Below are 25,591 nucleotides of genomic sequence, written 5' to 3'. Positions count from 1 at the left end.
TACTGAAAGATAACAAGCTTGTATTCTCTGGAAAGATCACAGTATGGCACCAATGCAAGATACCGTACTTTCTTGAAATTGAAACTCTACCATCCCCTAACAATCTTTTGTTCGCAGGGGTATCCCAAAGGGAAGCATGCCATAATCAAAAATTACATCTTTCCCAATCTGTGTGGATTGTAAAGAAAAAAAGAGAGAGGAAAAAGAGAGATTTTATAGTTTTAGTTTTGAGCGTTTGGTGCACTGAGACAATCATGTAATTGCTCAATGCTTTCACACTTACTGGGAGTAAGTAAAATAATCCATTTGTTCATATGGTTACAGTAAAACTGTATCTCATTTATTTATTTATTTATTTATATAACCTCTAATGGGCAACTTCTGCATTTTCTTGACTTCAAACTTCTACGATTTACAGGTGGGTCAAGTCAGTTAAGCAACTGACATGGACTTTGAAGAACATCTCTTTTGCCTTGACAAATATTTGGATTGCTTTTGCACTATGCACATTTACTGGGGAAGAAAGATTTTTTTTGGTTTATTTGTTTTTTGGAGGGTTTTATTTTTTGTTTTAGATTGGGCTAGGGCTATGAAATCTTTTGCATAGCAGCATGAAGCTTTCCAAATATATTTAAATAAAACTGGAAAGTCTTCTTTGTATCATGAATATCTTTTCTGTCTGAAATGAAGACATGAAGAAATCAATCAAAGCTTTGGACAAAATCTAGGACTTATAAACTTGAATGTGCAATGTGTTTACGCTTTTTTGTTTTTTGAAAGTTATCTTTTACATCAGTATCAAAACATAAAAAGCCTATAGAAAGCAACCACAAAGAATTTTGCTCAGCAACCAATCACAACTAACATTTCCTTGAATGGAAAAATCTGCATGGCTCATGACATCTGTTAGTAGGTCATGGTGTTGTCTTCTAACTCCAGGCTGTAATCATCATCACACATGGACGGGCTGCATGTATTTCTGATTGTTCCTTTAGGTAAATCTTATAAACATTTTGAAGATAGAATCATATTTATTCCATCTTTATTGATGTTCATTTTTGTAATGGCATGCAGATGCAAACAACCTTTAATTTTGTTTTGGGGTTTTTTCTCCAGGATCTTTAACTTCCAGTCAATATCTCAGATATGACTTGTTGATAGAGATGGCAGTCAGACCAGAAGAAAATATCACTCTACACTGTGATTGTAAATCGTCAGTTGGAGTTTACATAGTGTGGTATAGGAATTGCACTCATGAGAAACAACCTCCTCTTGTACTGAAAACTGTGCTTGATTGGAAAAGTGGGGACCAAAGTTCAAATGATGGGGCTGCTTACAGAAACATTCTGAATCCATTCCCTGATTTTCACCTGGCGAAGAATGAGTCCTCTCAATCTTACGAGCTGATTCCAATGAGGGTCTCTACTACTGTGGAACTGAAAAGCTTGCGCTTACGGATAAGAAACTAATTACTCCTGGATATGTGCGCACATATGGTAACATCCCAACGAGGATTTTCTTTTATAAGTAATCTGTGTGTCATTAATACATTTTCTGTGAATTGTTTAAAGGATTTGACAAACTAAGCACAGAAAACAATCAGGTCTTACATAACCCCGTACTTGTTTAATGGTCAAAGTGGTGGCAAGATTATGGATTGAAAGAGAAACCGAGTTTCCACTATTGAAACCCATGCATGCATGATGTAAGATGCTTGGATTTTTGTTCCATCCCTAGAATTAAAGATGAAACTGAGCACATCAATCATGTTCGTCTGTAATGTCACAGTGTCTAAATTTTCACAATTTCTAGATATCTGGTGTGTTGTTTTTTTCATTCAGATTCCAGTGAACCTCATCACCGTGAGACTCAGCCCGACTGTGCTCTTGGCTGGATGCTCTTCTATTCTCTCCGTCAAGCTTTTGCTATCCTCTCATCTCTCCTCTCCTCTCTTTTGATTTATTACTGTCAGAAGACAGGTAACTCCTCAATGTTTCATTTTGTCCAGGCAGTTACTTTTTATCACTTTATTCCTCTGGTCATTTGACCATCACTATTAAATTGAGTTTTTGGAAAAAAAAAATGGGGAAAAATGGCTGAATAAAATGAATGTATCTTTTAATGTATTACCATAATTAATATTGTGATATATTTTAATATCTTTTTTATATTCATTTTAATTACATGTTGTTAATTTCTGTAGCTAAGGAACCTCAAGTTGATGAAAAACAGTATGACAGAAGAGACCAGAATACAAGAAATCAGGTAATTAATGGCTTTCATCAGTCTTAACATCAATGATATATGTATACTACAGCTACTATTTATTTTCTGTAGTCATGATGATCACGATATTGAGCAGTAAAATACATTTATCATATTACACAAGTATATCATGATACATCTAAATAATTATGAAATTTTAGGATGACGAAGTGTATTATGCTGCACTGGAAATCCGTCAGGCATCACAGAGACCAAAGAAGAAGAGGACCGCCCAGATTTCTGATTTCAGCACCTCTGCTATCAACACTTGCACCATGTAATAATAATAATGATGTTTTTTCCTCCCACAGAAATGACAAAGAAATATCTATGTCTGGTTATTGTTATACAGTGGAAATAAAAAGCTTTAACTTACAGATATTAACAATTGCTCTGATATGAACAAAACTAATATATACGATTTGACAACATGAAAATTTTTTTTAAAATTACTAGCTTTTTGTTGTTGTTGTTCTTTATAGTTCATATACATATACATATATATAATATATACATATATATTAGTGCTGTCAGGGTTAATCTCGTGAACGCCATAACCGCATTAACGCGCAAATCTGTGTTTGGGTTGTTTGGCTGTTGGGTTATATTTATTATTATATTAGTTATATTTATATCAGTTATCTAATTCAGCATAATTTATTTTTACCTCAATGTTTATGAACTTGCCTCAACTGTCATATAATGTCTATTTATCCTCTAAGTCAGCATTATAAATGCTCTTGCGGCCAAACCCTGTATATAGGATAACTTAATGGGTTGAAAAAATAACTTTCTGCGGTGTAATTCTCAGGTGATATTTCTCATTCAGCTCACAATCAAAATGTTTTGTTTGTGGTATTGGACAAAAAGATAATATAAAGCAATCACTGTAGTACAAACCAGTGCTATACAATATTTTTCTGGGAATTATTGTCAAACCTGAGAACAAACATCATAGCTTAGGAAGGTTAATTCCTGCACACTGCAGACCACGGCCTCTCTGTGTGAGGATCTAAACGTATTCTACGCTAGATTTGACACAGCGAACACCATGAGACCGGACAGTGTGCGCACCGCGGATGACGTCAGTGCGCACACTGTGTCTGAGGAGGATGTGCGGAAGTGCTTCAGGAAGGTGAACGCACGCAAAGCTACTGGTCCGGACGGGATTCCTGGCCGCGTCCTGAAGTCATGCGCGGCTCAGCTTGCTGGAGTGTTTACACACATCTTCAACCTTTCCCTCTCTCTGTCTGTAGTCCCAGCCTGCTTCAAAATGGCCACCATCGTCCCTGTACCCAAATCCTCCACCATCTCATCACTGAACGACTGGCGACCTGTAGCCCTGACCCCCATCGTGAGCAAATGCTTCGAGAAGCTGGTCAGGGACTTCGTTTGCTCTTCACTACCCGACTCACTGGACCCTCTATAATTCGCATACTGCCACAACAGGTCCACTGATGATGCCATAGCCCTGACACTACATACTGCCCTGTCACACCTGGAGAAGAGAGACACGTATGTGAGAATGCTGTTTTGTAGATTACAGCTCAGCATTCAATACCATCGTTCCCTCGAAGCTGGACAGGAAACTGCAGAATCTAGGACTGAGCAGCTCCCTCTGCAGCTGGATCCTTAGCTTCCTGTCTGACAGACGCCAAGTGGTCAGACTGGGCAGCATCACCTCATCCCCCATCACACTGAACACTGGTGCTCCACAGGGGTGTGTACTGAGCCCTCTCCTGTACTCACTCTACACCTATGACTGTACGGCCACTAACAACTCCAACATCATTGTTTGCGGACGACACTACAGTGGTGGGTCTTATCACCAACGGTGATGAGACGGCTTACAGGGAGGAGGTCAGCGCCCTGACCCACTGGTGTCAAGACAACCATCTCACCCTCAACGTCGCAAAGACAAAGAAGTTGATAGTGGACTTCCGGAGGTGCAGAGAAGTACACACCCCCATCACCATCAATGGCGCTGCTGTGGAGAGAGTGAGCAGTTTCCAGTTCCTTGGTGTACATCTGGCTGAGGATCTTATGTGGTCAGGACGCATAAACAAAACAGTGAAGAAGGCGCAGCAGCGCCTCTTCTTTCTCAGGAGACTGAAAAGATTCGGCATGAGCCCCCGCATCCTCAGGACCTTCTATCGCTGTGCCACTAAGAGCATCCTCACTGGATGCATCACCAGCTGGTACGGCAACAGCACCGCTTACAACCGCAAAGCTCTCCAGAGAGTAGTGCGGTGCTCTGAACGGATAATTGGAGGTGAGCTTCCCTACCTCCAAGACATCTACAGGAAGCGGTGCCTGAGGAAAGCGGGAAGGATCATCAAGGACTCCAGTCACCCCAGCCATAAACTGTTCAGACTACTTCCATTGGGAAGGAGGTTCTGCAGTATCCGGTCCCGAACCAGCAGACTGAGAGACAGCTTTTTCCACCAGGCCATCAGACTGCTGAACACTTCATAGACACCTCACCTTCACTACTGGAACTTCAACATTATGCACTCCACACTGTACCAGTGTACCTGCTCATGTGATGTGACAATAAAAGTGATTTGATTTGATTTAATTTAGAACAGTCATAAAAAACAGCCACATGAAAAAATCACATAAACAAATACAGCAGCATCTACAAATTTGAGTTTTGACTCAATTAAAATAGTTATTCTCCTCATTTCTAATAGAGTAATATAACTATTTCACAAGTATTTTTCTCATCAACATACATGTACAGTAACTTAGCAATGGTGATTGGTACAACAGAAAATCCTTAAATTTGCTAAAGTTTTCTCACATAAAGGGAGATGAGGGTATTATTGAAAAACATCATCCTGAAGCTCATTAGCTTCCAGTACAGATTGTATGCATGTCATTTTACTTAGTCTAGACTGAATTTTGATTCCTAGCTGTCCTCCAGCTAGCGTTTTTCCAAATTGACAAGTGAATATGGATTTTAGTTTACCAAAATAACTACACATGAATATTTGTGAGAAGTAAACTGGACAATGTGGGAAATCTTGGTGAAGTTCATTACCTGGACAGAAGATTTGAGACAAAGCCTTAACTTTTTATAGGTTAGCTGGGACAATATCCCAGGCCTCAACAGCTAAGAAAGGCCCCTCCTTTTAGAATCCATATATCCAAGTCAACAGATTATAACCATTCCTCTATGTATTCCCAATAACTCCTCTATAAGTCACACTTACGCCCAAATTTATTCATGCACAGTATGTTTTGTCTTCCTCTATTCATAAAAAAAAATTCCCTATGAATTGAATTTTAGCTGCACGTTTTTTGAAACTGCAGTAATTTCAATAGAAGATTTTTCTGTAAAATTTTGATGGTGAAGGTGCATACTTGGAAATATATCGCTTGTCTTTCCAGACCTTTCTCTCTGCCATTTGTGCAAAACACGCCTCCACCTGCTCCACCTGACATCTTTAAGCCAAACGAAAAGGTACACAAAAAAGGAACGAAGGAAGAGAAACATTATTATTTATATTTTGAAACTGTAATTGCTTATTGCTATATGATTTATTTTGCATTTACAGTGCATGTGTGTATATGTGTGTCTTTGACCATGTGTGTGTATGTGTGGGAGAGAGACTGAAAATAAAAAAAGGCAATTCTACTCTATTCTATTCTATTCTATTTGTAATGGACACTGGATATGCAAATGTCCACATGGAGAAACACACTGTTCAGGCAAATGAAAAAAAAAATGCGACACAGCAGCTCAGTGTGTGACTTGATCACAAAAGTTAATTTCAATGGCAAAAACAAGCAATTAATTTTGATATAATTGTCTAGATTTTTGTTTGTTGGTTACTCATATGGCAATAAATGTGGATGAATAAAGTTAAAGGGAGGAAAGCTGATCCAAATAAAAGGGGCGTAGCTGGCAGAAGCAGAATAGTATACATATAGGACAGCGACAAATACATGTATCCTATAGACCAACGAAAATCATCAAGGCTAGTAAACTTTAATTTCAAATGAGTAGATTAAGATTCACTCAGTCAATTCAATATTTTATATTGCCTTTATATTCTCTGGGGTTGAAAAACAGTGATGATAGCCCATGCAATATCTACTTCTGCAACTATTGGCTAAATCCAGAAAGGGTAGTGAATTTCAGAACAGCAAAATGTTTTTGTTTTTTTATTGTCCACACAACATCCAATCTTAGAGTTGCCCCATCTGTCAAATCTGTGCACTTTAACTCCTGAGCACAACAATTCAACTCAATTCAGTTCAATTTATATAGCATCAAATCCCAACACCAATCACCTCAAGGTGCTATATATTGTAAAGGCTCTACAACGAGATAGTGTACATGAACATCTGTGTAGCATATTGATTTGTTTATATACCTCAGTAACTGCCGTTGGTTTCCTAAGGCACCAACAGCTGAGGACAAGAGAGCACAACCTGTCAAACCCTAGTGGTGACAAAACACCAGTAGGTTGTGAAAGATGTGGCAGTCCTATTAAACAGCAGAATCAGGAAGAAGGCATATAAGAAAACTGTAATGTACCGGGGCACAAGGAACAACTGAATCAAATGTGGAACACTGTATTTCACATAGTAGTTGCAGTGGTATTAGGGGCAATAAAACCAGTAAACCCAAACTGTAAGATTCCAGTACATTGCAGACACAACATCAAAGGTCTCAGTCCAGAAGAGATTCTAGGAATAGTTAAAAGACTGTGCAGAACCCTCAAACTTGATAGAGGACCCAAGTTTGAGGAACATGGCGACAATGTAGGATCAAGTTAACAAGGTCCCAGTCTCACAGGTATAGAGACCAGTCCATTCTGATCTGGCAACCACCAGTTGTGAAGAAACTAGTAGATGACTTGGTATTGGATGACTGATATTGGATGACTTCCTCTTGCTGTGTACAGATGTGCTTTATCTACAGGTTAATCTGATTAACTCATTTAATTACAAAACTTTACTTAAAGGATAAACAGATTTAATAGAAGTGTCTGTGAAGGTTCTCAGTCATCCAGGTCATTGTAGTCAAAGGAGCTTGCAAAGAAAAGCGTCTGGACTTCTTTAAGTTGCTTGAAGACGTTTCACCTCTCATCCGAGAAGCTTCTTCAGTTCTAAGGTCAAATGGTGGGGAGTCCCAGATTTAAACCTAGTGGGAGTATCCCCCCACAGAGGGACAAAACGACCCCCTGATGATCCTCTAATCGCCTGAGCCAAGGTGTGAAACTGGGTGGGCGTCCCAATCAGCCAGGGTTTCGGGTGAGCTCATTGTGAAACCTGGCCCCACCTTTTCATGCGAATTCCTGAGGTCAGATGGCCCATGATGTGACTGGGCGTTAAGGCGTCTAGGGAGGGAACTCAAAACTGGATTATAGATGGCAGACAGTTGGTGTCGTAAACCACCGCCTCTGTTCAAAGATGGTCGCTCACAGTGGACATAGATGGCTTCTTTCACTCCTCTTTCAAACCATCTGTCCTCTCTGTCCAAAATGTGAACATTGGCATCCTCGAAAGAGTGACCTTTATCCTTTAGATGCAGATGGACAGCTGAATCTTGTCCTGTGGAGGTGGCTCTTCTATGTTGTGCCATGCGCTTGTGAAGTGGCTGTTTGGTCTCTCCAATGTAGAGGTCTGGGCATTCCTCGCTGCACTGTACAGCATACACCACATTGTTAAGTCTGTGTTTTGGAGTTTTGTCTTTTGGGTGAACCAGTTTTTGTCTGAGCGTGTTGCTGGGTCTGAAATGCACCGGGATGTCATGCTTGGAGAAAACTCTCCTGAGTTTTTCTGATACACCGGCTACATAGGGGATGACAATGTTGTTACGTCTGTCCTTCTTATCCTCGCTCGCTGGTGTCTGGTCTTTTTTTCTGTGCCTCTTTGCTGACTTTAAGAACGCCCATTTAGGATAACCGCATGTTTTAAGTGCTTCCTTTACATGTGTGTGTTCCTTCCTTTTTCCTTCAGGCTTAGAGGGAACATGTTCTGCCCGGTGGTGTAGGGTCCTAATTACTCCAAGTTTGTGTTCCAAAGGGTGATGGGAGTCAAAGAGGAGGTACTGGTCCGTGTGTGTGGGCTTCCGGTAAACTTCGATGTTGAGGTTGCCATTCTCTTCAATGTGCACAGTGCAGTCCAGGAAAGGCAAACAGTTGTCCTTTGTGTCTTCCCTGGTGAACTTGATGTTTTTATCCACAGCGTTAATGTGCGCAGTGAAGGATTCCACTTCTTGTGTCTTGATTTTGACCCAGGTGTCGTCTACATATCTGTACCAGTGGCTGGGTACTCTTCCTTTGAAAGAGCCAAGAGTCTTCCTTTCCACTTCCTCCATGTAAAGGTTGGCTACAATAGGTGACACGGGGGAGCCCATAGCACAGCCATGTTTTTGTCTGTAGAAGCCTTCGTTGTATTTGAAGTATGTTGTGGTAAGGCAGAGGTCTAACAGTGTGCAAATCTGATCGGGTGTGAAGTTGGTCCTGTCTTCCAAGGAGCTGTCTTCTTGTAGTCGTTTTCTGACAGTCTCCATGGATCCAGGGTAAGTTTCTGGACCTTGTCAGTGAAGTCGGTGGAGTTCTTGATGTGGTGTGGGGTGTTCCCCACGAGAGGAGCAAGGATGGTAGCAAGGTGTTTTGCAATGTTATAAGTGGCTGAGTTTATGCTACTGACTATGGGTCTGAGTGGGACAGCTTCCTTGTGGATTTTAGGAAGTCCGTAAATGCAGGGTATGGCATCCCCTGGGTAAAGGCGGTGATATGTAAGGCGGTCAATGATTTTGTCCTTTTCAAAGTCTTGAAGGCAAGCTATAACATGAGTTACATTTAGTAGAAATGTAACTCATGTTAATACTAATGACAGTGGTTTTATTCATTTTTCTTCAAGGAAATTCAGAAACTAATAAGATTAGAATGTATTTTTGTGAAAGCACTTTCACTTTCAACCTAGCTATGTAGTCTACAAGAAGTTACAACAATATAAAGTTGACAGTAAACCCAACGTTAACAACCCCCTGTTCTGTGAAAGTCACAGGAAACCCACAATGATAAACAGCCTCTCACAAGCACGCACAAACCTTCAGGCTGTTGAACTAGTATTAAGTGCAGAGTGTGATTTGTTTTATTGTCAGTAGTTTAGAATGTATTTTCAGAAAAAAAAAATATATATATATATATATACATACATATATATAGCGAGAGAGAGAGAGAGAGAGGGAGAATCAGCACAATTCAGAAACTAATAATATTAGGAAGTGTTATTTGTGACAGCACTTTCAAGATTACCTTTTTTATTTTTCCAAGAAATGATATTTGAAACAAATTGTAATCATTTTCCTTGTGTCCTTAAAGTCAAGGTTGGTCATCATACAGGCTCTGTCTCATGCTGCAGAATGACGGAGGATTGATCATCCAGTGTGGTATTATATAAAAAAAAATAATATAATCAACACCAAGTGAACTACAGCATCATCAAGAAACCTCAGCATTACTTTTCATACTGCAGTGTTTTGAAGGGTTTTTTTGATTCGGGCTCCACCCAAGTTATTTACACTGCCCATAGTCCCCTGGTATCTTGCATAGATAATATCAATTATGCGCTCCTCGTTATTGCTGCCAAATTTTAACACTGAGATCACCACCTAAAGGGAACCAATAACATAACGATAGATGGTCTGTTTAGAGGAGGATCTTAAATCAAAAAATTTGAATATAAATTTTTGATTCTGTTTGTGTCCTCCATCTTTGTTAATGTGGACATATTTTCTTTATTTATAACCCAACAGAGGGCAACTTCTTCAGATTCCAGTGATATAAAACATGGTTAAACAATATTTGTGCATGACTAGAAAGTCTAGGTATGTATAAATATTTAAAATGCTTGTATAAATTGATTTTAATAAAAGCTTTCAATAAAGTGTAAGGCTTATTGATTTTTTTTTTTTTTTTACAGTGTGTGTGTTTTTTTGTTGTTTTTCCTTCTTTTCTTTCTTTTTTTGTTCATTTTTGGAAAATGATCTTTCTGGTTACCATCATAACATCACTTAGTTTTGCACCTATAGAAAACAACCACAAAGAAATGTTCCATTCAGCAGGCCAATCACAACTTACATTTCCTTTAATGGAAAAATGTGCATAGGTCATGACATCTGTTAATAGGAAGTGTTGTTGTCTTCTAACTACAGGTTATCATCATTAGACATGGACGGGGTGCATGCATTTCTGGTTGTTCTTTTAGGTAAATCATCTAAATGTTTTTGAATATCCCATTTTAACAATAAACATTTTTCTCATTCTGAATGTTTGAAAATTGTGCATATGTGAACATACTTTAATTCATTGTTTGTTTCTATCTTCCAGGAGCTTTATCTTCGAGTCAAGATCTGAGAAATGCATCAGTGATAGAGATGAGTGTGAGACCAGGAGAAAACATCACTCTCTACTGTGATTGTAAATCATCAGTTGGAGTATACATAGTGTGGTACAGGAATTGTTCTCATGAGAAGCAGCCTTCCCTGGTATTAAAAACCTGGCATAATCGGAGATATCATGTCCCACACTCAGATTATGAGTCTACTTTCTTCCGTCTCCTGAATCCATTTCCTGATTTTTATCTGGTAAAGAACAATTTATCTCAATCTTATAACCTGCTGATCACAAACATCACTGAGACTGATGAAGGCCTTTACTACTGCGGAACTGAAGAGCCCAAGGTTAAGGATGAAGAAAAAATTATCCAAAGATATGTGCGCACATATAGTAATATCACAACAAAGATCCTGCTTCATAAGGATTCTGGTGAGTCTTGCATTATCTGTGCACTGTTTTTTAGCCCTTTGAAAAACTAACCACAGTAAGAAGATATGATCCTACATTATGATGCATTTTAAAATGGACAGTTTGATTGTTTAGTAGATAGTAGGTGAATGATTATGATGATTTGCATGCCACCAGAATAAATTTAAAATGAAACAAGAAAGATGCTTTTTTTTTTTTAATTTTTTGACAAACGCAGTTGTAAATGAAATGCAAATTTTTTATGTTTTCTTTGTGGTGTTTTAACACTTTCCGTCCCTCAGAATGCTTTGCTAGGCCTTAAATAAAACTGTCTTAAGCTTTTGCCAGTAAGCAAACTGCATTCTAAACTGAAATCAAGTCAATGACGTGGCCGTTACTAAATATTTTATTTATTTATTTATTCATTTTACTTCTTTAAAACAAGCTAGATGCTGTTACAGCACATTCTGGGTTATCCTCTATAATATCAACTACATCTGTAAAAAGCCCTCATCTTTGTGGCTAAAAGATGAGCCTGGTGTCAGAATGTAGGTAAAAATGAGAACATTTATACTGTACAACTTCGTCTGAAGTTTTAAAGCACATATCTTGCAAGGTTATATGATCTTTTGTACTCTAATTTCTACTTTGTTATGATAATTCATAGACAATTAGTTTTACTATTGAAACTATCATATATAGTAATGTTCAATGCTGGCAGTAGAGCAATAGAACAAAAAATAAACTTGGGCTTCAGATTTTGAGATTACTTAAAAACTGTTTTTCTTGCAACTTTGGTTGCAATTTTTTAGAGGAGCTGATATGTTTATTTCGAACATAAAAATTTTATATCACTTGCTCCTATATTTAAAAGTTGTATTTTGTGTTGTGATTCACTGTCCACAACCTAAATAGCATTTGGCTTAATCTGAGCTGAAAGCAGATGAGATTTTGGTGAGGTCTGATGCAAAAATTCACAGAGGGTTCCTCCATTTGTTTGGATTTTCACTCATTCACACAGGGTCAAAATTATATGTACAGGTTCAAATATGTATAGTGGTGGCTGTGACACATTAAAAAATAACACATTAATGTAATCACATTATATTTTCCAGTAACATTTTACTGTACAAATTCAATAATGCAGCACATTACAGTTACAATTATGTTGTCAGTTGCGTTACAAAGGTTCATTCATTTGCTGTGCGGCAGACAGAAACCATTTGCACATTGTTAAAATCAGGTGATTTCAGTTCATGTCTGAGAGGAGAAAATTGGTGGAGCAGTACAGCAATACAGCTTTTGAGGAGTGGACATTAATTACATTTTTATTGCACAAAAGGACACAAGCACGATGGTCAAGCGGAAACAGCTTCCAGGACAGAAACAACCCCATTATACTGCTAACACAACATTAACTCTTTGCAAGCATCTACATACACAACATGCTAACACAAAGCTAGCCAAGAACTGAGAGTAATTTTAAAGCTGAGAACAAACTGACTGATCTTCAACAGGGACAAAAAACAGTGATGAGCATTGAGGCTAATAGTCACCATTTCTACCTGTTCATGTTTCTAAAGTAGAATGACTGTGTCGATCATTTTCAAGTTTCTTTGAGCTGGTTTTAATCTTTGCTTTGTGTTGTCAGGTTAGTGTTCCTATCTAAAAACTGAAAGAAATATTGTACGTGTGTCCCCATTAAGATCGAAATTTGTGTTGGTACATGGGGCTGTAGCCTACATTAGCTGGTTATTATCAAATGATGTGTTTCAGGTCATTTTATGGAGTAATGACTAACTTAATGTAACATATGAGTAGTGTAACAAATAATTTTTCCTGGCAAGTAATTATGCAAAGCATAGCATTACTTTTAAGTAAAGTAACAAGTAATGTATTAAAAAGAGGTGCTGAAGGTTCTTAATGTCTTTGAACCAGACAAAGTCAAGGCATATTAATGTCTCATTAGTGATCACAACTGACTACATTTGGTAGTTTCTTTTTGCAAACATAACAATTTGTACAATAATTATAACCATAATAATTTATTTGTTAGCAATCTTTGGATTGACCAATACTCAGAACAATGGGAAAGTCCAAGGAACTAAGTGAAGACCTAAGAGGGAGAATTGTATAAGTTGGGAAGGTCTCTTGGAGACCTTTCTAAATGACTATAGAGTCCAAGATTATCAGTTGAGACAATTATAAATAAGTGCAACTTATTTGGATGTTGCCGTTTTGCCAAGGAAGAAGACCCAGACTAACCCTGAAATAGGAGGAATCTGGTTAAGCTGTTCAGGGACAATTCAGTGCTCAAACATGCCATGAACTGAAAACTCCTCAAATGCCAGCATCACTGCCCACAGTGAATTGAGTTTTACATTGCCATGGACTGAGAGGGTGTTGACCAGTAAAGAAGTCCCTGCTCCAAAATCAACATCTTCAAGCTCGACTGACATATGCAGCTGCCCACACAGACGAGCCAAATACGTAATGGATAAAAGTCAGACATGAAAAAGACTGAACTATTTGGCTACAATATTGAGAGGTATATTTAGAGGAGTAAAAGTCATGCTTTCAAACCTAACAACACTGTACTGTCAAACATGAAGGTGGTAGCATCATGCTCTGGAGCTGTTTTATTGCTAATAATACTCATATGTTGCACAAAGTCCAAGACTACAGCCAAATTCTTTGACTACACCTCAACAGCTATACGGTTGAAATACAATTGAGTGTTCCAATAGAACAATAATCACTGAAAGCCCTAAATTACCATGATATTTGTGCCTATGATGAGTTTATGTGAACCACAACTGTAGAAAGTATATCCCTCTACACGTCAGAATCATTAGGTTTATGTGACATATTCACAAACAGAACTGGACAGTGTGCATTACACTATCTGCACTATTTTTTACATGTGATGCCATATGCTTGGATCAAGAATTTTAATTGTTTTATTCCAGAGTTTCAAAATTGTCACAGTTTCTTGTATGTTATCATCAGTCTACACAATGAGCTAACCTCGATAACTTCTGTTTTTCAGGTCCAAGTGAGAACCGCTGTTTTACAGCTTCAAGTGAGCCCCGTCATGAAACTTGTTGGATGCTACTTTATTCCTTGTGTCCAGCTTTTGCTGTTATCTCATCACTTCTCTCTTCTCTTTTGATTTATTACTGTCAGAAGACAGGTAAGTCCTCAACGTTTAATTTGTCTACCAAATTATTTTTCATCTCTTTATTTCCGTGATCATTTTGCCATCATGATTAAATTAAGTCTTTGTCTCTAAAATTGAAATATTTTCACTTTCTCTATAATTCTGATATTATAATTTTACTATGATTTTTCCTTTAATCTGGTTATAGTTGTTTTCTTTTGGTGTACTGAATTATAATAACACTATGTTAATTTCTATAGCTAAGACACCTCAGGATGATGAGAAAAGATACAGCAAAAGAGTACAGAAAAGATGGAATGAGGTAATTAAGAACTTTCATCAGTCTTTATATGTACTGATATTTAATATTTATAATACCGTATTTTCTGCACTATAAGGCACACTTAAAATCCTTTAATTTTCTCAAAAATCGACAGTGCGCCTTATAATCCGGTGCGCCTTATGTATGAATTCTGGATTGTCGGAGCATTACGGCTACCGTAGTCAGGAGCCTTGCGGACTCGGAGTAATCTGGGTCCAAAACTCCGTCCGCTTCAGCTCCCAAAGTCAAACGAACACTGCAGCATCACTGAGAGTTAAAAACTGTCTAAATTATTTCAACTTTAATAAAATAATCAGCATTGCTGCTTTACCAAGTGTAACAATTAAGTTTAACATCCAGACATCCATGAAAACAGAATTTATTAAATTTAACAGAGTTAGAAGTTAGCAGGAAGTTAGCTTGCTAGTTTCAACCTAAACATGATATACCATGTTCTGACTGAGAGATTTCTGAAAAATTTAAAACATACTGCTCTGCTATCACTTCCAACATAAATGAAGACAGAAAACTAAACAGCAGTGACATTTGTAGGGTTACTGTAGTTGGACTAGCTGATATATAATGATCTGCTACGTGATCGCTAGCGACACAGCTATGTTAGCCTAACAAACACAGTGAAGCTGGAGGATGAACGCTAACTTTTTCCACTCCATAAAAGTTAACATGAGGGTTCCCGATGATGAGGGACAAATGCAATCGCATGTCGGGATGCTGTAAACTGACCAAACTTCAGGAGAACAACTGGAATAATCCATCCACAATACGCGGTTAGTCATTAATATACTCCAACAACACTGGAATAGAGCAGCTGCGAGAGGATTCAACATTAATGAATCAATGGTACGGAAGTGGAGGAAGCAAGAAGAATGAGTTGAGTAAAGTTTGACTTATCTGACTGTTTTGTTTCGCTTATTGCACCTTATAATCCGGTGTGCCTTATGTATGAAAACAGACCGTTCATCGACAGTGCACCTTATAATTCGGTGTGCCTATGGTCCGAAAACTACGGTACTGCTAGCATTTATTTTCTGCTGTTCCTCATTAATGTTTAGCAGTGAATTAATTTTAGCATATTAAATCAATAGATGATGATAATTCTAAATAAATATATCTTTAGGATGAAGAACTGTGTTATGCTGCACTGGAATTCCGCCAGTCGTCACAGAGACCAAAGAAGACGATAGCCCAGAGCTCAGATTTCAGCACTTACTCTGCCATTAATACTGACAGCATGCAATGAACCCATCAGTGCAACAGGCTGTATAATGAATTCTATACTCTATACTTATATTTTATACTTTTGGTGTTTGTACTTATTAATTCATGTTGTGTTCACAACAGTGTTATCACAACGGGATTTATTACATCCCACAGAATTGCTTAGATCTGTGAAAGTAAAAATATATTTACTTTGTTTGCCAAGAGGATTATGCTATAGTCTTTAAGTTAGATATGTGAAACAGTTTCGCTTTACTTTTTATGCAAGCAATGTAATACATCTGTAAAGTTTATTAAAAACATTTCACTTGTTTCCATTGTTTGTGATTATTCTTCATTTTTCTTACTGTTGGTCTTGAGAACTACTGTGTATTATTCAGCCAAAAAATAGAATAGAAGATTGGAAAAATGTTGCCTGGTTTGAGTCTCATATCTTAATTTCTGCTGCAAAATTCACGCATCATGTTTAGAATGTTGTGTAACTTTCAGGCTGGTGTAGAGTAAATGTGTAGGGGATGTTTGCTTGGCACATTTTTGGCCCGTTAGTACGACCTCATTTAAACACCACACTCAACCTGAGTATGATGAGTAGATGTCGTCCCATCCAGAACAATTAAATCCTTCCCCCAAGGGCATAGATTTGGTTTTGGCATTGGTGGGGACGGATGATTCAACCACCGAACCCTGCCCTGTTTCTTTTTTTCCCCTTTTTGTCTTTGCTTCTTGATAAAAAAGGAGAAATATACTTGCCTACATATGCTATTCTACATGCTTTTAAACCATTTAAAATTACAATTCATAGTTTTACACTTGAATTATATAATGTTAAATTACTATTAAACAAATGACTGACTAAGTATTTTAGAGTTTAGTTTTCTTCAGCCATATTTCTTATAAATCAGGTATCATACAAACATAAAAATAGCTTCAAATACAGTCATGACAATAAAAGAATATGACTTTAAGGACTTAACAACATTACTTCAGTTATACTACACCAACATCTCTTATACATTAGCACTAAGGGAACACTGAATGACCTGGTGGGTTTTGTCTATAAAACTACTCATCTAAGATTACCACAAAGTAAAAGATCTCTCAGCAAAATTATGCAACATTTTAGGCACACTATTGCCCCGATCAAATCAGTGAGCTGGGATTTTTTATTCCAAACATGAACTACTGTTACAGCAACAGACATGGACTACTGGTGTCTCACACAACAACTCAATGCCCACTATGTGAAGGGACCACACACATGCCTTCTCCTCTCGTTAACTGAGATAAACTGCTGGCATATTTGTTTTACATCTATACTGTCCGGTCTCTCCTGATGGACATACAGCAGCATTTTTTAATCTCATTTGAGTCATTGTTAACCTTAGCCATCTTTTTAGTCTTCTGAGAGCACTGAAGCTTCTTTTAGCCTCAGTACATGTGTTTTATCCTCAGATTAAAATTATTATTATTATGTGCTTGATGTGCCTCACCTTTGGCCCTGGCTCTTCCCCTCTGACTGCACTAGGACATATTGCCACCTGATAAAATAACACATTGATTCATGCCATATAAAAAGTGAGACGTGTCAATTCAGATTCTTTGTCAAACATACACTAATGAATCAATTTACATCAGCAGCCTAACAATTGTCATGATAATAAATACTAGTTAATCTATAGCACCAAATCATCAGTCAGTCACCTGTGACCTTGCCTCTTCACCTCTGTCCGAGCTACAACATGGCAGAGCTGCCTCTGTCACCTGATGAATAACAGTGAGACATTCCAAATACATGCAGTCACACATGTGCTTCAAATACAGTAATGAACCATCAAGTCATCATCCAATTTCACCTGTGATCTTGTATCACCATTGTTGGTTGGAATATTTGCAAAATCATGACTACCTCATGATATTTTGTCTCAAAAATTAACCCTATGAATATGTCAGTACCATTAGGATGAAATTATTGTGTCACCAACATTTGACGTTAGACATATAATTTTAACAGCCTCTGTAAACTAATATCCTGGCTTGCTCGAGGCTGCCGTTTTCTCTGACAGTTTCAATCAAAATTAGAAATGCTACTCTGGGAGTGCTGCCTGTTGCTGGGCAGAGAGCAACTCCCGCTATCTTTTCCCAGGAAGCTCCTGGCACTGGTCATCTTGCAAGTTTCGTCCTTCTACACCCTAACAGTTAGCAGATAACATAGTGAAACATAGTTAAGCAAAGCTAAGGATTTTTTCGCCAGGTCATCCTGACACATATACATACTTCATCTAAGCATACAAAGGTTATACAAAAATCGTACAGTGAAGTTCTAACCACCTACATCTAAATGTGAGGGTTAACTACAATTTTCCTATTACATTACCAGCAAAAGTTTCTTGACCAAGTACTAAGTCATGTTTTTGCTTATTTTACTCTGACATGCAAATCAGTTTATAAGTTTTATTTAATGTGGGGGTTTTTTTTCCTGGGTTTGGGTTGGTATTCAGTCTCTCTCCATTAAAATGAAACTACCATAAGATTTTAAGACTGTTCATTTCTTTGTAAATGAACAAAGTTACAAATTCAGCAGGCGATCAAATAATAATCTCCAACACTGTATATCTTTTTAAAACTGGCTTAATGCTATAGTCTTAACAGAGAGGTATTATCAGTTTCTCTTTAAACATTTTCATGTAGCAAGTGTAATATGTCTGTTATTAAAATATAGTTAATAAAATATTTCACCTATTTTATTGTTTGTGACTATTTTGCACTTTCCTTAGTGATGGTGGCATGGACTATTGTGTCACTGCCTGGCATTTGCATTTGCTGCTCTTACCACACACCTTACCATTGTTTTCCTGTCCTCATACATGTCCTGTACCACATATCACATATTTCTCTGCCAGTCCTGACTTCCCTATGTTATGGTATCATTTCACTAGATCCACAAAGACACAATATAAGTCCTTCTGACCTTCACTATACCACCAAGTGTCCTTGTCCTCTTTCCAGAGGATTCGACTTTTGTCAAAGAAGTAAGATACTGCCCCCTCCCCTCCCCCCACCCCCTCCCTCCACTTTTAAACATAGGACACACATGGGACGAGCGACTATTAAAATATAACGGGAAACATAAACACAGAGACGAAACCCAGACTCAAGACATACAACTAGACACAAGGAAAGGGTAACAAATATAGAGACATGACTAAGGACTAACATTACAAGACATGAACCAAGAACTAACTAAACTCAGAAGCACGAGAGAATAATATACAGTATCTCACAAAAGTGAGCCTTCACATTTTTGTAAATATTTTATTACATCTTCTTGTGGGACAACAGCAGGTGCAAATGAAGAACAGGTGTATTGAATTTGATGTTATTGCTCTCATACTCTCTCACAGTGGTCACTGGAAGTTTAACATGTCACATCATAGGAAAGTATTCTCTGAAGATATGAAAAAAAGAATTGTTACTCTACATAAAGATGGCCTAGGCTATAAAAATATTGCCAACACCATGAAAATGAGCTACAGCACGGTGGTTAAGACCATACAGCAGTTTAACTGGACAGGTTCCACTCATAACAGGACCAAAGAAGTTGAGTGCATGTGCTCAGCATCATATCCAGAGTTTTTCTTTTGAAAATAGATGTATGAGTGCTGCCAGCATTGCTGCAGAGGTTGAAGGCGTGGAGGGTCAGCCTGTCAGTGCTCAGATCATACGCCTCACGCTGCATCATGTCCCAGAAGAAAACCTCTTCTAAAGATAATGCACAAGAAAGCCCGCAAAAAGTTTGCTGAAGAGACTAAGGACATGGATTACTTGTGGTCTGATGAGACCAAGAAAATTTATTTGGTTCAGATGGTATCAAGGGTATGTGGGGGCAACCAGGTGAGGAGTATAAAGCCAAGTGTGTTTTGCCTACAGTGAAGCATGGTGGTGGGATGTCATTACTGTTATGAGATACTGTACATAGAGACTATTTTGAAGCTAAACTATTTTGTAATTTCAAAGAAATAAACAAAACCAAGTCTAGAAAAAATGAAAACAATGAACATACATGTATACAATCCAGCTGATCCCACAAGTGTTTAATCAGGTTAAGGGCAGGACCACAGTCAGCCATCCCATCATCTTCACTCCAAATACTGTATGCAGTGGCTTGCAAAAGTATTCGGCCCCCTTGAACTTTTCCACATTTTGTCACATTACAGCCAAACATGAATCAATTTTATTGGAATTCCACGTGAAAGACCAATACAAAGTGGTGTACACGTGAGAAATGGAACGAAAATCATACATGATTCCAAACATTTTTTACAAATAAATAACTGAAAAGTGGGGTGTGCGTAATTATTCAGCCCCCTGAGTCAATACTTTGTAGAACCACCTTTTGCTGCAATTACAGCTGCCAGTCTTTTAGGGTATGTCTCCACCAGCTTTGCACATCTAGCAACTGACATCCTTGCCCATTCTTCTTTGCAAAACAGCTCCAGCTCAGTCAGATTAGATGGACAGCGTTTGTGAACAGCAGTTTTCAGATCTTGCCACAGTTCGGTCCAATAAGGGATTGCCACGGGTTAGAAAATTTCATCTCAATATCTTTCTTCATTGAGATTGCCAGCAATGATGACACCCCAAACCCTCACAATTTCTCCACCAAAAGCTGTTACCTTATCAGTGCAACAATCAGCAGAGTTGACTCTGTCTTCTCCACTCTTTGACCCAACAGCGATAGGCAAACACAAGGAGGATAACTTGGGAAGAATCAAAAGAAAAGAATCAAAAGCTGGCATGACTAGTTACCACTGAGATAGCTGTAATAGAATAGAAAAGAACAGATCTTTATTGTCACTGTTACAAGAATAATGAAACACAGTACCATAACAATGTGGCAAAGATTGGTAGATGAAGGGGTGACTTAATGGGCAGCATGATGAGGAGATTGGCAAATCTGTCAATCCTGCCAGCTGCAGTGGCACGACTAAAGGAATCCCTGAGGCAGAGGAAACACCAGCAAGGACCTCAAAGTGGAGAGACAGAGAGGAAGAAAGAGGTTAAAGTACAGAGTGAATGGTGCCTTTGCATGTAACATGCTACCTTATAACCAAACTGGACTTTTAAAAACTCACTTGAAAATCTATTTTTACATTTTCATATTTGAAAAGACTGAGTTTTTATATATGTTTTAAAATAGAATTAAAAATGTATTGTTTATGTGTGACAAAAAATGACAGCTACAATCAGATAATTTCCAGTTGTTGTTGTTGTTGTTGTTTTTTCTCTAATCACTCATTAGTCATATTTTCTTCAACGTACAGTAAATATTAATGTGCTCAATGTATAATACTCAAATAATAACAATGTTCAAATATCTCACTGAAAGAAGTTAAAGGACAATACGAAGGTGAAACCCACAAGGTTTGGCCGAGTAAAGCTTACAGGAAAACCACCACTTTGCTTTAATGCACTGCAAAGTAGTGCAAATCATCTGATCTAGCATCCTGTCACTGGACATGTTGTTTAGTATCACACTAAGCTTATACCACAACAGAGGCACTGCAGGCACTGCAAAGTATCATTGTTACTTTGCAAAGTATCATGTATCATGCTGGTTAACTGTTTCTGAATAAATTCCCAGAAGCATTGTCAACAAAATCACCTACCTACCCCCCACCCACATCTACATATAGCACCTTCTTCCTGTCCACCTTCTTTGCATCAAATGGCCAAAACCAAAAATCAAAAACTTCATTTGATTCACTTCAGTCTTATTTATGTAGTGCCAAATCACAACATTTCCTCAAGGTGCTTTATTGTAAGGTAAAGACCCTACAGTAATATGAAGAAACATGCAGCCGGAACACATGATCAGGGATTAGCTGGGCTGGTTCCAGTGCAGATGGCAGTTTGGCTGGTTTAACCAAGTGGGTAACCTTAGAGAAGCAATCAACAATAGTTAGAATAATCATGCTTCCTTTCAAGCATGGGAGGCCAGTGATGAAATGCAAGTCTATGTGAGACCAAAGCTGCCTGGCAATCAGAAGTGGCCAGAGGAGTACTGCAGGTGGAGAACTGACATATTTATTCTGGGCACAAACTTGACAGGCTGACACATATTCATGGATGTCTTTTACAAGAGTAGGCCACCAGAACAAGTGTTAAAGGAAGGTTATAGTGCAGTCGTTACCAGGATGGCACATGGACTTCACAGTATGTCCCCATTGGATGACTTGGGACTGAACTGAGGAAGGTACAAAAAGAAAATAGTACCTGGGTGTGGTTTACAATGCTAAGCATTTGGTACCAGAGACTCAATCTTCCAGGATAGTGACATAATGATACAGGAGGGCGTCATGATTGTGGGTTCCTCTGCCATGGCGTCAGAAAATTAGAATTAGCAGGACATGGTGTTGGGTTTCACGTTCTGGGAACTGCTTTTATAAGTAATAGCAAAATTGAATTGAGCAAAGAAGAGGAGGTTCTTGCGGTTGGTCCAGACAATGGATGTTCAGCCCTCTCTAGGCAGTGGTGCCAGTCCTCCAAGGCCATCTTGACCACCAGAAGTTCCTAATCTCACATGCTATAATTGTGATCTGCAGATAAAAAGAAAGCACATGGAGCAGGAGCAGAAATCAATTAAGTAGCTTTCTTGCCATAATATTATTACTCACTGGCCATTCTGTCTCAGGTGTTCCACCAGAGAGAGGTGAGTAGGACAAAGTTGCACCTCACTCTTTGTTTCCCCTTCAAGGGTTTCAGACTCATTTGGAGTTGTACCTCCTCTCCACAGCTCTCTCAACAAAATTTGTTAAATCAGTCTTTTTTTTTTTTTAAATGGAAAAAGAAGTTAAATGATGGTCAAGGCTCAGTCATTGTAAGTTATATTGCAAACTGTCTTTTATTTGATTGTAAAAAAGCTTTTCTTCAAGTGTCATCTTGAGAAGAACTTTCATCTTTACATCTAGACCATCACATAACATTACACCAATAGAAAACAACCACAGAATACAGTTCCTTTCAACAAGCCAATCACAACTTACGTTTCCTTTAATGGAAAAATATGAGCAGGTCATAAGATCCGAGAGTCAAACCAGTTTTAGTGTCTTTTAACTACAGGTCATCGTCACACATGGACAGACTTCACATAATTCTTGTCCTTCTTTTAGGTAATATTTTGGATGGGTAAACTTTGTTAAACTCTGTTGAACTGAAATTCGAATACGATTTACATCAACTTATGTACTTGATTAGAAGACTTTTGTCTAAAAGACGTTTGTACCGTGTTTATTTTTCAGGAGGCAATTGCATTTCTGGATCAGTGGTGGAGAGGGCAGTGAGATCAGGAGACAATATTACTCTGTACTGTAACTGTAAAACATCAAGTAAGGAATTTCTTGTGTGGTACAGAAACTGCACCCATGAAAATCAACCTTCTCTTGTTCTAAAACTAGAAGAGGATTCATGGAAACCCACCACTGACCAAGCGACTTTTGTGAATTCCCTATCTCGGTTCCACTTTGTAAAGAACCAGTCGTCTGGATCCTATGATCTGCTGATCATAAATATTTCTTATTCTGATGAGGGCCTCTACTACTGTGGAATTGGGAAGCGCAAGGTGGAACAGACTTCAGTAATTAGTCTCAAATATATTTACAGATATGGCAGCATTACAACAAGGATCCTAATTAGTAAGTGCTGTGGTGTGATTTATCATTATTATTATTATTTTTATTAGTAGTAGTAGTATTAGTAGTAGTATTAGAAAAAGTAGTAGTTTAGTATTAGTAGTAGTAGTTTGTGTTCAGTGGAGAATTATATATTTGATATATAATTATATTTGATTCTCTTTAAAATAGTCTTTAAAGGATAATGATGTTTAGAAAGACTTATGTAATATGAAAATATTAACAAAAAACACAGCACAGACCTAACTGAAAAATATTTGTGAACAATTTAGATTCGAGTAACCAACACTACTCAACTTCAACTGATTGCCTGACTACACCAGACTGTAGCATGTGTTGGAAACTGCTATTCATCCTGTGTCCAGCATCTGCTGTTTTCTCCTTTTTTGTCTCTCTTCTTGTTCACCACATCTGCCAGAAAAACGGTAACTGCTAAATATAACACTTTTATTCAACCCATCCTTCAGTTCATTCAACCACTTTTATAACTGATTCAATCTGTTATCATAATGTTCTCCAAAAACTTCAAATATTTGTAATCATATTAGAAATTGTTGGAAAATAGATGCTATATTTAAATATTGAATGAATGAATGTGCCTGTATTTGTCACTTGCGGTTGCTTGCAGCGAAATTGAACATTGTGTGTTGTTGGATGTTTTTGTAATGATGTTGTATTTATTTCTGGGGTTGAAAGTTGATCAGCAAAAACCTGAAATGAGTGGAAAAGCAAGGAGAAATCAGGTAAATTGCATTAGTATCCAATTTCTGTTATATTTTCAGGGTTTTTTTTCATAATTAATTCTACAAACAAAAAATTTCAAAAAAGTTTCTAATGGATTAAAGTCAGTAGCGACTATAGATGCTGACATTTTTACATACAAATTTTATACACACAGCAAATTTATTGTTAGTAATTTCTAACAATTACTCAACACCTTCATGCAATGACGAATCAAAATTATGGTTTGTTTTCTTAATAATAGGCATATATTTCCATCTCTTAGTGCAGCCTTTATGCTTAAGAACGAATACAGGTTTCACCATTTACAGTGCTTATACTATCTTTATGCACCAATATACAGAATTATGTTTAACAGTGACTTACAGAAAGTCAAAGTCATTGCAATCATTAATTAATCCTTAATTAAAATGCCCATTCACAGGATGAAGATGTGTTTTACGCTACAGTGAAAACCGGTCAAGCAACACAAAGACCAAAGAAGAAGATAACCTATAGTTCTGAATTCTGTACTTATTCTGCCATCAATACCTCTAAAGTTTAGATATAAAAAGGTCAAAATTGTTTGAGAAATTTTTGTATTTTTCACCACCCAAAGTTGAGCAGTGACTAAATTTAAAAGTTTCTCTTCTCAATGAACTTTAAACTGGTTGAGGTTACATTTAAGATGTATACAACAATGGGTTAATGATGTGACATTACCAGAGTTGTTAGCTTTAACACAGGGATTTATAACAGGCCTTTGCTTTTAATCAATTCACTAAATAAATGCTGTAGTAATTCGGTTGCATTCTTGTGTTTATAAGTTATCATCCCCGACCCGGAATGGGCACTCCACCCTTATCCGGCTGAGAACCATGGCCTCAGATTTGGAGGTGCTGATCCTCATTCCCGCTGCTTCACACTCAGCTGCAAACCGTTCCAGTGCAAGCTGGAGGCCATCACCCGATGAAACCAACAGAACCACATCATCTGCGAAAAGCAGAGATGAGATTTTGGGGCCACCAAAGTGAAAGTCCTCCGCCACTTGGCTGCGCCTAGAATTCATGTCCATAAAAATAATGAACAGAATCGGTGACTTTATCAGTATCCCAGTTGCTACAGATACATAAATGCTTAGTACAGACTCCTCCATATCATTGTATGGAGTAAGGGTGAGAATAATAAATAAATATGTTTTTTTAAGATTAAACATATATGGGGGCACTTCAGAATTTTAACCTAAATTGACCTTCATATTAGAAAATTGACAAAGATAATTACCCCTTCCCTCTTAGAAGCGTGTCTGGTTTCACAGGTCAGAGCAGACTTCATTTCTAAGTGTAAACACAAAGAATAAAAATAGTACGCATCTTTAGTCCCCAAGTGCTAATTTATAGCTTATGATATGTTACCATTTGGTATC

The 25,591-nt window shown here is 37.8% G+C and overlaps 1 protein-coding gene and 1 pseudogene across 1 annotated transcript; both read left to right on the top strand.

The window, feature by feature from the left end:
* Positions 1-469: 469 nt before the first annotated feature.
* Positions 470-2,546, top strand: LOC146385490 (uncharacterized; annotated as a pseudogene).
* Positions 2,547-10,447: 7,901 nt separating this feature from the next.
* On the top strand, positions 10,448-15,990 carry LOC146385489 (uncharacterized). The gene is made up of 5 exons (XM_084929990.1): positions 10,448-10,497; positions 10,620-11,057; positions 14,086-14,229; positions 14,457-14,518; positions 15,657-15,990. Exons 1-5 carry the CDS (start codon positions 10,461-10,463, stop codon positions 15,777-15,779), a joined length of 804 nt encoding a protein of 267 aa, XP_084786116.1. The 5' UTR covers positions 10,448-10,460; the 3' UTR covers positions 15,780-15,990.
* The last annotated feature ends 9,601 nt before the right edge of the window (positions 15,991-25,591 follow it).

This window comes from Perissodus microlepis, chromosome 6 (genome assembly GCF_051167445.1).
Source record: "Perissodus microlepis isolate ML-2025 ecotype Zambia chromosome 6, ASM5116744v1, whole genome shotgun sequence".
Lineage (NCBI taxonomy): Eukaryota > Metazoa > Chordata > Actinopteri > Cichliformes > Cichlidae > Perissodus > Perissodus microlepis.
This window is presented reverse-complemented; position numbering and strand designations above follow the sequence as displayed.